Source organism: Strix aluco, chromosome 15 (assembly GCF_031877795.1).
Source record: "Strix aluco isolate bStrAlu1 chromosome 15, bStrAlu1.hap1, whole genome shotgun sequence".
In the NCBI taxonomy this organism is placed as follows: domain Eukaryota; kingdom Metazoa; phylum Chordata; class Aves; order Strigiformes; family Strigidae; genus Strix; species Strix aluco.
The window spans coordinates 20,442,375-20,455,614 of NC_133945.1; the positions used below are offsets into that span (position 1 = coordinate 20,442,375).

At 39.4% G+C, this 13,240-nt stretch overlaps 1 protein-coding gene across 4 annotated transcripts in view; it reads right to left on the reverse strand.

Annotated features, from left to right (window-relative positions):
- Positions 1–13,240, reverse strand: part of KATNIP (katanin interacting protein) — a 66,296-nt gene that overhangs the window by 52,699 nt on the left and 357 nt on the right. Inside the window, exons 2-6 of one of the 4 annotated variants that reach the window (XM_074840403.1) lie at positions 12,688–12,764; positions 10,611–10,780; positions 5,377–5,456; positions 2,398–2,532; positions 81–342 (exon numbers count right to left, since the gene is read on the reverse strand). In XM_074840403.1, the coding sequence (XP_074696504.1) occupies positions 81–342; positions 2,398–2,532; positions 5,377–5,456; positions 10,611–10,780; positions 12,688–12,749 (709 nt within the window). In that variant the 5' untranslated portion in view covers positions 12,750–12,764. Of the gene's footprint in view, positions 1–80; positions 343–2,397; positions 2,533–5,376; positions 5,460–9,658; positions 9,928–10,610; positions 10,781–12,687; positions 12,765–13,240 lie in introns of those variants that run through there. The other 3 variants (XM_074840404.1, XM_074840402.1, XM_074840405.1) reach the window with 3 other exon arrangements.

The window sequence follows — 13,240 nt, forward strand, 5'->3', positions numbered from 1 at the left end:
GCAATTCCCTTAAAAGTAATGCTCTCAAAGAACCATTATTATTATAGTACTGTAGTAGTATATAATACACAGAGACTTACTACTTTGGTCCTGGTTGAACTCCAACACAGTGAGGCCACCAGAATCAAGGCCAGAGCATCTCCCAGCATCCTGATGTTCAGAAGCTTCTTTCTGCAGTGATCTACTGCTATGCAACTGAAGGCCTTCGAAGCTTGTAATTGTTTCCTCAGTGGGAGATGGTTCTGAAAACACATCCTCCTCAACAGAGTCATAATCATCACTAAGGGAGTCTTCTTCCATGCTTTTCTCTTCTATATCGAGTTGCAAGCTTCTTCTCAACTTCTGGTACAATTCAAACAGATTTGTTAGAAAGAAGCTAAACATGTATTTTAAAATAAACTCATGTGGGTGCCTCTTCCTCCCCTAGAAGAAAGAAAAGTCTTCTCATGAAGTCAGAGACATGATGCAGCTAAAAATATTCACATTCCTATGTCATGTCTTCACTCCTCTGATGAGGACTTGTAAAGAAAAATCATCTTCCAACTCCTTTGTTCCTTCTCATCAGAATCCTTGCAGGCAAATTCTATAGGCCAAGGAATTTTTATGTGCAAAACCAATTTTTAGGAATAAGTTACAAATAGGAGGTAAGTAATGGAGAGGGCAAGGGCATGTATTTTTTTCAGTCTCACACAGTTAGATAACAATATCTTTTGGCTTCCTACTTGAAGAGTAGTTGCAATCCAGATTTTCCAAATGCCTTCACAACGCTGCAAAGCTAATGTAACAGCAACTTCTTTATAAGCAATTGGAGAGACGCTAATTGTCTTGTACACATCTGTACTTCAAAAAACAGTAGAAGAGTTGTGGTCTAATGGATTAAGCCTCCAGTTTGCACAGATTTTTAAAGTGGACACACTGTAACAGGATTTGATGCAAAAATGTATCTATTTTGAAATTTCCTGTGCAAAAAACTGCCCAGCCTCTCTCAGCATATGCCACAAACAGCATAGATGATGCTGGAGAGCCTTGTGTTTTTATGGATGCAAAAGGAAAAGACCTTGCATACTTTAAACACTTTTTTGTTCCGACTTTTTTAGTATTAGAGTTTGGAGATAAGTATAGGTAAGCAAACTGTATGAGTAAAATGAAAACCTGAAGCTATCTTAGGTACAAATGAACTGTGACAGCTTATGTTCAGTTTGCAGTGAAAGGTTCAAGTCGCTCTTCTGCTACAGATTACACTTGTTAGGAAATCCATGTTGACAGAAACATATTACAAAGAGCAGGCAAACTGAGGTTCAAAAGAGGGTCTATAAGCAACCTGAGGCTTGATATTGAGCATGTCTTTATGACAATCAAGACTGATATTTCTAGATATTTGACAGGGAATTGTACAGGCTTTCTTTCAGTTTGAAACCTCATGACATCTGCATTGTAACAAGACATTCAAGAAAACACATTATAGCTTCAGGAAAACCAAAAGTAATTCCATCTGGGATACAAAGAAAAGTGGGGGCTTGAGTTAAAATTATTAGCTTATTACTTACACATAAATGATTATAAATATCTATCTCTGTAAACAAGTTTACTGGTTTGCAGAGAAAAAAAAAATCTTAAACTCAAAAGCAGCATAGGAAAGGTAGAAAGACACAAGCTAGGAAAATATACTTGGGAAGTTCATCTGATGTCAGTGGTAAGATCTGTAGACAGTTTCATATATATAGGCTACTCCACTACCCAGAAAAGCTTTACTGATGTCATTAATTGGTTAGACAGAAAACCATTCATAAATTTCTGTTCATTTATTCATTTTTTTAAGGAAGGGATATTTGTGAAGTTTTGTAGAACAAACTGCAACTAGTACCCAAATGGAAGGCTGAACTGTCTAACAATGGAGTCAACATAATAACAACCCTCAATAGAAAGCAACTGTATTAATTAAAATATTTTTATAACTTTAGTCTGACTTCTGTTAGGTAAAACAATGACATGCAACAATTTTAGCAAAATTATTCAAAAACTAACCTAAACCCAAAAAGAGTTGTTGTTTAAGCTTTTTCTAACTTGACAGCCAAGAGTGACATTCATGTGGACAACCATTCAGTAAACCGAGAGAATCTCCTTACATGAAATACTTTGATTCTATCCAAGAGACAATATTCTACCTCTTTAAATTAGGACTTAACATGTTATAGCGCTGTTGACTGAGATTAGATTCTTGAAGTAGTTTTACTTTTTATTTTTATTTTTTCCTTCTTCACATCACACCTCATCAATACAAAACCATCCAGTGAAAGAAACACTACACACAGGGTTTGCATGCTCTAGACACGACTGATACCTGGGCCCGTTCACATTTCAGTTGACACCACCATGAACAACAGAAGTCAACTGTACCTGGGAGCAACAGAGAGGATCATCACCATCTGTCTCCATGCTCAAGCTTTCATAAGGTTCAAAATCCTCAGAGTACTCAAGAGGAGGTTTAATGCAGAGTTTAGCCCCCCTTTCTGTTTTAATCTCCACAGTTTTCTGTTAAAGAAGAATTCAAAGAAATTAGACATCTTTTGTGCTATCAGCAGTACAAGAATAATAATCATCACATTTTACATAACTGTATCTAGATCAAGCAATGCTTTTTCCCCTCTGTTCCACAGAAGGTTTCTGTCCTCCCTGAGCTCTCCTGCATTAAGGAATCGTCATCCTTTATGTGAGAGAGAGCTGGAATGTACGGAGCTCTGCAAGGAACAGTTCAGGAGCCAGTCAAGAGCTTCTGAGTCAAGATCAGCAGGCAGACCAGCACAGCTGCTGTCATAGCGGGTATCTGCTATAGACCTCCTGATCAGGAAAAAGTAGATGAGGCCTTCATCAAAAAACTGGAAGAATGTGCAAGTTCAAAGACCCTTGTCCTCATGGGGTACTTTACCAAACCTGGTTATCTGTTGGAAAGACAACACAGCAGGGCTCAAGCAATCTAGGAGATTTCCAGAGTGCACACAGGATTGAGGAGCCAACAAGCAAAGGTGCTCTGCTGGAGATGCTGAGAGAGCTGGGACTCTTCAGCGTGGGGAAGAGAAGGCTCTAGGGGATCTCATCAATGTGTATAAATACCTGCCAGGTAGCTGCTCATTGACAGGACAAGAGGCGATGAACACAAATTAAAAAAACCATTAAATTCCATCTGAACAGAAAAAAAAATTTACTGTGAGGGTACATCAAAACACTGGAACAGGTTTCCTAGAGAGGTTGTAGAGTCTCCATCAAACACTGGAACAGGTTTCCTAGAGAGGTTGTAGAGTCTCCATCTGATTCAAAACCTGACTGGACACAGTCCTGGGCAACATGCTCTAGGTGACCCTGCTTGACCACAGGGATTGGACTAGATGATCTTGAGTTCCCTTTCAGCCACAATAATTCTGTGATTCTGTAATGTCTATGTATGAAAATGACTACTTGAAGTAACTGCAATTTTTTGAAGACGTATTACTCTTGTGTATAATATAATGAGGGGGAAATGTTATGTCATAAGCATTCAAGCACAAAGATTTCTTTGCCTTAGTAAATGTCAGACATGGCTGCAAAAGTTGTTCGAATTAATTTGTTTTACTTCATAATTAGGATGCAATCAAAGTATGCACACTGTCAGTTACTCAAGCATGGCTAAAGAGGGGTAGAAGATTTAGGAAACTCATCTTTCCATAGCACAGACTTTCAGTACTCCAAAAGATGACAAAAGAGGAAGCAGGAAATACATACCCCTCTCTCAAGGATCAAAGTTACCTGTAACCAACTTTTTTTCCCCACTTTTGAACTCTGGTGTAGACATATTGCATAGGGAGAAGTCTCATAAGTGAACAATGGAAAGAGGACTTTTCATTAAAGGTGACATGATCCAGAAGTCTATATTAAACTTAGTTATCTGGTGTTCATACACTCCTCTACCATTTGGCAAGTGCCAGGAGCAGAGATGTCCCAGAATATCCTGAGACAACCTGGTGTTTGGTAGAATGTGTTCTTTCAGTAAGCCTATCCTCCTGCCTCACAGCATACCTTAGCACAGCCTAAGTTTGACAGTTTTGAACATGAATTGCTAGAGAATCCTCTAGCTATCAAAAAAACCCACAGGAAAAATTACTGGGAAAGTACACTGCTGTCTGACACAACCTACATCTTACTCAGTGGTTGCACATTTCCTTAGCTAAATAATTCCAGTTGTTCATTAAGATACTGTAACTGCTATCCTCCCATCCAATTGGACAAAAGACTTATGGTATTCTATGCTAGTCTCAAGTAGTAGGTAGTTTTTAGTATAGCTCCCTATATCTGTCTAACTTTCCAATCCAGGGGAGATACCTCCTTCTTCATTTGGCTCCTGTGATTAGAATAACGCAGGTTTTGACCAGCCACACATTTGGCAAAGTTAGCAAACAAGTTCTGACAGGCCAGTATGTAAGCAGTGATCTACTGAGAGAAATAGCAGCTGAGGAAATGAATTCAGCTAAGCAGTAAGGGTGATAAATAAAGTTATGCAGCCTCAAAACTTGAATGTGCAGTATTTGCTGAAAGAAAAGAAAACCTGCACGACAGGAATGCTTGATCCACAGTGACACAGACCCCTGATCCCCAGTGACTCAAGCACGGACTGGACATCCAGCCAGGGCAATTGCTAATCAAGTAGGGTAGTTATTTGGGTGACATGTCTCAGTTGTTAAGAATTCACATTTGTTGCATTAAGTCATACTCCTTGGCAGGCTAAGTCAGATCCCTCTTTAGGTCAAAAAACCCCAACCAACCAGACCAATGAGGTTTCTCCGATGAACCAGCAACTATGTAGCTAATGGCTCCAAATTTATTATAGGTAGGGTATTTTTGTTACCTATATGCATTTTCCTCTCTTCTGATCTAGAAGAATCTGTCCCAAATTACAGCTCAAGCTATGCAAATTACACCCCTGTGTCCCTTAACATATTGCAGGGTGGAGAACAGCAGTGACAGGCAGGGATGTATCTCCAAAATGAGATTCTCCATCCTTTGCACTAGACAAGCTCTCTAGGCTTGCCATCAGAGACGTCAAGCAACAGCTATTCTGCCGGAGGACAGATTGAAACAATCATGTCAAGGTTACAAAAGTTTCTGTGATGGATGTCACTGAAACCAGATCCCTTCAGTGAGATTTGCCTCATTAGGCTTCAAAGTAGACACAAAACTGGTCAAGGTATCACGTCACATTGTCACTCAGTGTCCAGACCAAACCAAGACTCAGCTTCTACGAGAGTCCCAACTGCCCGCTATCTACTAGTTGCAACCAATTTCCCCTAAAATCATTTACAATCTAAAAATTAGTTCAAAGATGCATTCTTTCAAACTGTTTCTTACCTGAAGCCAACCTCTGCGTTGTATTTTGCTTGGTGCAGTCTGTGTGCTGCGTTCTTGCAACTCACTCTCTTCTAGCTGGGCTGCTTGTTCACAACACAGAGACAAGAATTAGAAGACAGAAAATAGAAATAAGGTATTTGACAATATACAACTTAGTTCGCATTCTTTTTTTTTTTCTTCCCTAGATGAGGACAGAAGAGTAAGCCTTTGACATGCGAATGGTATCAACAACTGAAAAGGCATTCCACTTCAGCTGCTGGCTGGCTGTGTATTAGTAGCAGGAGTTCTGAACCTCTTTGGGGACAGCCATCATCATGTCTATTCAAGAGAATAAATTGTTTAAAGATACATTAGCTTAACAGTAAGGGAAGCCCCTCACTCACTGATATAAAAGTATAGAAAAATGTTCTAGAACAGGGGTGCCCACCATTCTAACTCCTAGTTGGATGGACAGTAAGCTGTCTTAGGAAGCTAACTGAGCCCAGACCCCACACTACTGAAGGCAGACTCTGATAGGCAGGGTCACTGTGAACAACAGGTGATATGCTGGGTTTACAAAGGAATTGTGTGTATTTACTCTCAAACTAAGGAAACATAAGGTATTGGCAGATTAAAGAGAATGTATTAGGTATTTAACATACTGTTAAGAAGAATTCTTCAGGTGCAAGTCATAAATGAAGAACAAACAATCATTTTCCTTCATTTCTAAGGCAAGAAAAAGTTGGTTTCAGAACTTCTGCAAAAATTCTGTGTATGGTCAAGGAGAACTAAGGGTTCCTGTGCTGGAAATGGTCCCAACTTACAGTGGAACAGTGGATTTTTGAGAAGATGCTTTGATTGAGACAAAGAGACAGACATCTTCCAGGTCACATCAGCATCCTCAATTGACCAAGGACATCACCAACACTCTCAATAGCATCCTAAATAAAGGCATCTCATTTCCTATGTCCAAGACAGATTTACAGCTTCCAATTCTTCTCAGTGGAGAAAAATAGCTGATGCAAAACCTTTTTTCTTTAAGCCATAATTTAATGGTCACCCTAAGCCAGCAGAAACTGGCACTACCAATAAAAGAAGTACTCATCCTACAAAGGTCATAGAATCAGAGAAAGATTTTGTTTGGAAGGAATCTCTGGAAGTCACTTAGTCCAGCTTTCCATTCAAAGGAGGGCTTACTTCAAAATTAGATCAGGTTGCTCATTACAACTCTCAATACCACATTTTCTTTTTTGTGTTGGACAACCCTACATGCACCTGTGCAATGAACTGTTCTGAGAATTGATATGAGCCAGCTTTAACCGAGGAAAAACATAAAAGAAAAATTACTTTTAATTGTAGTCACTTCTGTAATCTGGCTCACCATGAGATTGCACAAATGCTGGTACAGGCAGATAGAACAGGCACAGGGTAGGACTGATCTTGGGGGAACAGTGTATGCTTATGTCAATTTAGAGTGATCATAAAATTGCAGAGCAAGAAGAACAAGATGTTGTTCTGTTGCTTCAGCACAAAGTATCTGTCTCTTGGGCCTGAAATAGAACTAAGAACGGAGAGGAAAAGGAATGGATTGCTTCAAGGAAGAAACTCACCCCTTCCAACTAGAGCTCCTGCTACTCCATTAGGCTACTCCTAAGTAACTCCAGAAATACTTTGCAGTCATTAGCATTGGTGCCGATTGCTACAGGGCTCTTCTGGCACTGAGGGTGAACTGTTCTGAGATTACAGTGCTAGAAGCGTGGTCTGATTCAGCCACTACTTTGGGACAGAATTGGAAGCAGCTTTCACTTTCACTTTCACTAAGCAATCCATCTCTTCTAAGCAACTGCCCAGAAGACCACTCATGTATGCTACAAATATAAGTAGGAAAAGGGGACAGGGTAGGACTCATGCTACCACTGCTGAGTATTTGGTTCTCGGAATTGTTTGTGTATTTTGCGATGGATTCACGTGACCAGGTCTCTCTAAACCAGGAAAAACTGTAGTTCAAATCCCAGGCAGAAGTTGATGCAGCTGAGCTAATCATCTGTGCTACAAACATTACCTTAGAACAAAAACATCCTTCTCATGGGATAGACGGGATATGAATACCAACCACTACCTGCTTCAGCACACAAAATAGGTCCGCTGGTGTCATTCCCTCAGAGACTTGAGCTGACAGTGCCTATTCTAGTAGTCAAGAACTGAGTAGTACATCATCAAAATATTAGTCATAATCAAAGGAGACGCCATGCTACCCTTAAGCCATGTCTTTGTGACCACACCGACATTCACTGGAAGTACATACATGGTTGTGAAACTATGTTCGGGTTATACATCCAAAGAAATGACAGTATACCTAGAGACCAGCTTCACTACCCTGTAAGCCCATCATTTACTTTAATTCATTTACCAAGCCTAAGCATAAAAAGTTTATCAATCACTATTATCATGAATTACTCCTAGGGAACACAGACAAAGAAAACAGTCCAGATAAATAGACTTATGATGACACTTTCAGGAACCACAAAGAGGGATTTGTGCCCATTCTGTATTATTAAGTATCGCACATTCCTAATTTTTCAGTGAAGACTAATCCTATAGATGGATGTTTTAGAAGTAATAAATGATGCAATAACTCTCATAGGAGATGGATAGGGAAGAAAATTCAGTGCTGTATCTCAGCTAGAAATCATTTCTGTAAGTAAAATCACATTCAGTCATTGAGAAGAAATGCCCAGAAATGAAACAGACCACAAAATTGCTAAGGTACTACCCCCAGGCAAGAAGCTTATACAGATCACCAATGACTCCCATTCTAGACTCTAGTGGCAAAATCAAATGGAAGAAGAAAAATGACAGGATGATGATTCAGTTGATATCTTTCACTGCAGCTACACGTGTTTAAAATAACAACAGTGGATAGCTAAGAAACAGCAAAACACTGCGTTCCCTTCTGCAGAGATAATGCCACAGTCTCTAAGTTGATGGAGTTGAGGTCCGTAAGACAAACCGAAGTATTCTACCTTAACTGAATCAAATGGCATTAAGTGACCATAAAAATAAACAACTTTGGTTAAGCGTAAAGGTACCCGCTGCGCAGCAGAACTATAAGAGGAAATTTCTCTTGACATGAGTTCTCTTACAGCTGCTGCCACAATATCCCTGCACAATTTTTGGACCAAAAAGTCAAGGACGCTGTTTTACACCCTCTTTAGATACCTAAAGGTCTATCATGCCAGTGTGGCAGAGCTCACAATTTCCTTCGTTTTCCAATATCCAAGAACATGAACTTTTTTGCATCATTACACACAAGTTTTCACTTTCATACAGAACGGCAAAACCAGGCAACTAGCTGATTCCCCATCACCATCCCGTATAACCTGCAAGAAATTATACAGCAGACAGATAAATCTGAACACACTTAAACTTGAAGACAAATAGTATGTACCCAGTGTAGCAGGAAAACAAAGAAAGAAAAGAAATCAAGGTTAGAGTCATGGTTAGAACAGTTACTGAAAGAAAAGTCAGTTTCCAGTATTGTTGAGATTAATAAACTTTCAATCATAATAAATTATCTTATTAAGTAACTTTTTAAATACTTTGTCTTCATTTTTAGGAGAAAATAAAGCTTAAGCAGACACTATCTACACAGTAACACATTAAAAAACATACACTCTAAGATAGATTATAGCAAGAATGCAGATAACAGACTAAGGTTGGTAAACTGCTTTCCACAGGGATTTAGTGAAATCAACTTTATTTTCATTACGTTGAATAGATTAGAAGGCCAGTAAACTCACACTTTATACCTTCATACATGTAAAATTATTCCTGTCACTACATTGCTCTCTATGACTGACAGATTTAAATTAGAAACAAAATACGCATTTTCAAATAAAGCCAGACAGTCACTGGCAGAAAATGATAGATTTTCTTTACTTCAAATATTTAAATAAAGATTAGCTGTCTTTTTAAGACAACTATTAGAGCTTAAACATAATTTATGAGCTTAATGCAGCTATTACTGCATATAATTTGATTATAGTCTTTGTCAGTGGTTCTCAGCCTGTGGTCTGTGGCCCCCTGGGGGGCCGTGATGTTGTCACAGGGGGTCCGTGAAGGCTTAAAGCAGGGGTGGGAACATCCAGCCCGGAAACATTTGGTCTTGCCAGTGGCAAGCACTGCGCCTCCTCTTCCCACAGCCCCCTCCCCTCAATGCTCCTCTCATACTCAAGCCCCCCCCCCGCCCCACCTGCCCTGACGCACTCGTATATTCGGTGTTAGTAAGGTTGGTGGGACCCACTTTAACTAGGCGGTTTCTCTCTTAAAGACATTTTCTTAATCCAACAGCCCGGCCCCCTCTTTAGGGCCACAACTGGGCTGAAGTCTGTTCCTCCAAATGGTGGCCCTGGACCCGTAAACAAAAATATATGGTGACTGAACACAGACAAACAAGGGGGGAGGTGAGAAGAATTTTAAAACCTTTTCATCGAATTTTAATGTAAAAATTGGAATCAAATTTGGAATTAGCACATTAAAATACCATAACATGGGCCGTTTGAGCAAGAAGAGTGTTGATGCTATTATTTTAAATTCATATGGAATCATTGCAATAAAGATAATAGGAGTGCGTGCATTAACAGATTAACTTATTTTCCCTTCTCTCCAAATCTGAAGACCCTTCATGAGAAAACTGAAATAAATATTTGATGCAGTCTACTGCTTTAAATCCTGAATTAAGTCTTGGTGGTCCGCAGCCATGAAAGGTATTTAAAGGGGGTCCGTGGTGAAGGAAAGGTTGAGAACCCCTGGTCTATGTCATCAAATGTCATTTGTGTACAGGACACCAGACTCAGATAACATTGAAGTCCATCAGATTTTAAAGCCCATTAATGGTGTTATGTATCAGACAAAGGTATACCATTATTTTACACTGACAGTTTATATACATTTCAAATATTTTAGTTTTAGTTATGACTGTTTAACAAATGGAGAGGTGGGGAAGTTAAACTTTGGAACTAGCCAGGGATCAATTGAAAAATTGATAGGGTGTTGCAGAGACCGCTCCTTACATACAACCAGCTTAAGTACTCTGATGAAAGAGTCCCACGGAATTTCATTCCACCAAGCTCAAATGCTTCTGTCTCTTTATCACAGCCTGACCAGTAACCTCACTAACTGAATTACAGCTCCAGTGAGTAAATGTTTAAAATAGTTCTAGACTGCAATCTCTGTAAAACTCTCATGTAACTCACCATTTGTCCTGGTGGTCTTTATCTCCTTTTTAAGGTAGCCACGTGAGTTGATTTTTTTGCGGTAATTTCTCAGCTCTGAATTAGCTCCATTCAGATACAGAGAAAATCCTTGTTCTAACTGCTCCAGTTTGATTTGTATAGGATCCTTTCTTTTTAAACGTCCCAGTAGCCTGGAGTAGAAAAGACAGTAATTCATCCTTACTCGGTGCATATACAGATGGTCAGATTAGCAATAAATACAAAAACACACAATGTCACAAAGCTGAAAAATATGTTCATAGTTTAAATAACAATTTCAGAATATAGCTTCCAGGACCTGTTCCTGTTCTGTAATGCTTGTATGAGTACCCACATGCTGTGACATACAAAGTTAGATCAAGCCTCTCCTTTTTGAGATTTTTTTCCATGTTGTTTCTAATTTCATGCTATTTTTTCCATTTGGTATTTAGCATGTTTAACTTTTCTTCTTGAGAATTTTTAAGAGTTTTACTCAGAATTTCAAAAAGCTTAAAAATGGTTGAGGTCTTTTCAAGGAAAAAAAAAAGGTTATTTGTGTTTTGAAACTCGAGGGGGAAAGCCCCCCAATCAATAATGCAGTTAGCGATACCAGAAAATTAGTCTGGTTAAAAAAGCACCCTTCCCCAGGCTCAATCTCAGTGAAACACCTACCCTCCCTCTTCCAAGTCTCATCTTTCCTCCTTTTGCCGTGTGTTATACTCAGTCCACCCTAATTCCACTGGTGAGGTGACATGCAGGCCAGGAGGTTGGGGTCATGTGGGTGACAATTTGCACCCGCTGCACATGCTGCTTCCTGGTTTCCCTCTGACTCCAGGGTGGGTCAATCCACAGGCCAAAGTCCCCCAGGGGTGTATCTGTTCTGACATGAGTCACCTTTTTACAAGTGTGTCCCCAGCCGTGTCCCCAGCCGTCCTCTAGGCAGCAGGCCTCTGCAGGAGCACCCCACCCCCTGCAGCCACCGCTCTCTTAAATCCACCCCAGGCTGCTCTGACTGGTGATGTTTTGGCACATGACGAGCTGTTTCTGTTAGTTTTGGATCTAGCAGAAGTGGCTGTGACTGGCCAAGGGCGGTACCTGACCTGCTCCCACACAGGCTGCTCTGCATCCCCCGCTGTGCCCATCCATGAGCGTGCCTCTTCTGCGAGGTACAGTTCCCACCTGCTTGTCAGGGTGTAATTCTGTAGCATTTGTGTCCACCAAAATTCAGAATTAGAGCTCCAATAATAAGGATGCAAGTTGTTTCAATCATTAAATAATTTGGTTTTATTATTTTCTAAAACTGCTTTAGGAGATTATATACAAAAGAAACCCATGTTCACAAAATTGGCAGTTCTAACATAATTGTGGCTTTTGTAGGTTTTTTTGGTCTTTTCACCAACCCATTCAGTTTGTTATATGTTGAGTTGAGTAAATTCTTATGGCTTGTTGTAAAGGAGGGAATCCAGCAACAAAGTTCTGCAGACCCTTCTGAATTAACCTATTAAATTCATCTGTCTAGGGTACGACAGGAAGGTTCACATGAACAAAGATTAAAAGAAATGTTTTATACTTGTCTGAAAGGTACTGAAGTTTGCAAAAGCAACCTAGATGTCCTTATCTCCCATTTTAGCAGAATCTAACTTTACACATTTAACTTTAGCAACTTTTGCATACAATTGTCTGTGTTTCTGACAACATAGAAACCTTGACTCACAACATCATCCTCATACAGTGTGACCTGCCAATTACTTCTGAATCGAGAACCTCTTGTCCTATAAACAAAAATCTTCCCTGTCAGCCATGGAAACAATAACTATTTTGTTAATGAATTTATGTATCTTTTAAAGTATGCTGAAGAAATACTGTGATCTCCTCTAGAAATAAGAACTTTGATGTACTTAGCAAAGAAAGGGAAGAGAATCACCTGAATGCTTTAAGACACACCAAGTCAGACTTTGCATCACAAGCTTAAAAAACAAGTTTTTAAACTAATATTCACAGCTGCTGATATTAGACACTATATTAGATAGCACACAGCAGATATTACATACTCAATGGTGGCAATAATTCTGTATCATACCGGTTTCTCTGCTGAAGGGATATTAAGTATTCATCATGTTTTTCATCAAAGTTGGTCACCATGTCCTTAATATAAAGCTGAAATGAGAACATAATTGTCACGCTGAAGTATAGAAATGATTTATTATAGAGTACTACTGGTTTTGCACCCTCAATAGACAAGAATGCTATAAACTGAAAAAAGTTCCTCCTTCAACAAAGCATGAAGCTGACAGTGTAGCAAATCAAGCTCCTGAAGAACAGAGGGAGTGTTACTTGTTTGACTTATTTTTCAGATCCCTTCACAAGTTACTGAAAAGCCTAAAAATATTAAAAATGGAAGGCATATGTTATAATGAGTTTATAATCCAAGAACTGACAAGCAAGTCAATTCTGGGGCACAAGCTGAAAGGGCCATACCCAAAGCCCAACTGAAGGATGGTTTTCCTGAATTGCTACTGCTCGTGAGGTCAGTTAACTCTAGAACTTACTCGCTGCAGAGACTGTATACATTTACAGTGCTTAATTAAAGATTTTACCTTGCTTGCCTTTCAGGAAATAGGAACTTTTCCAGT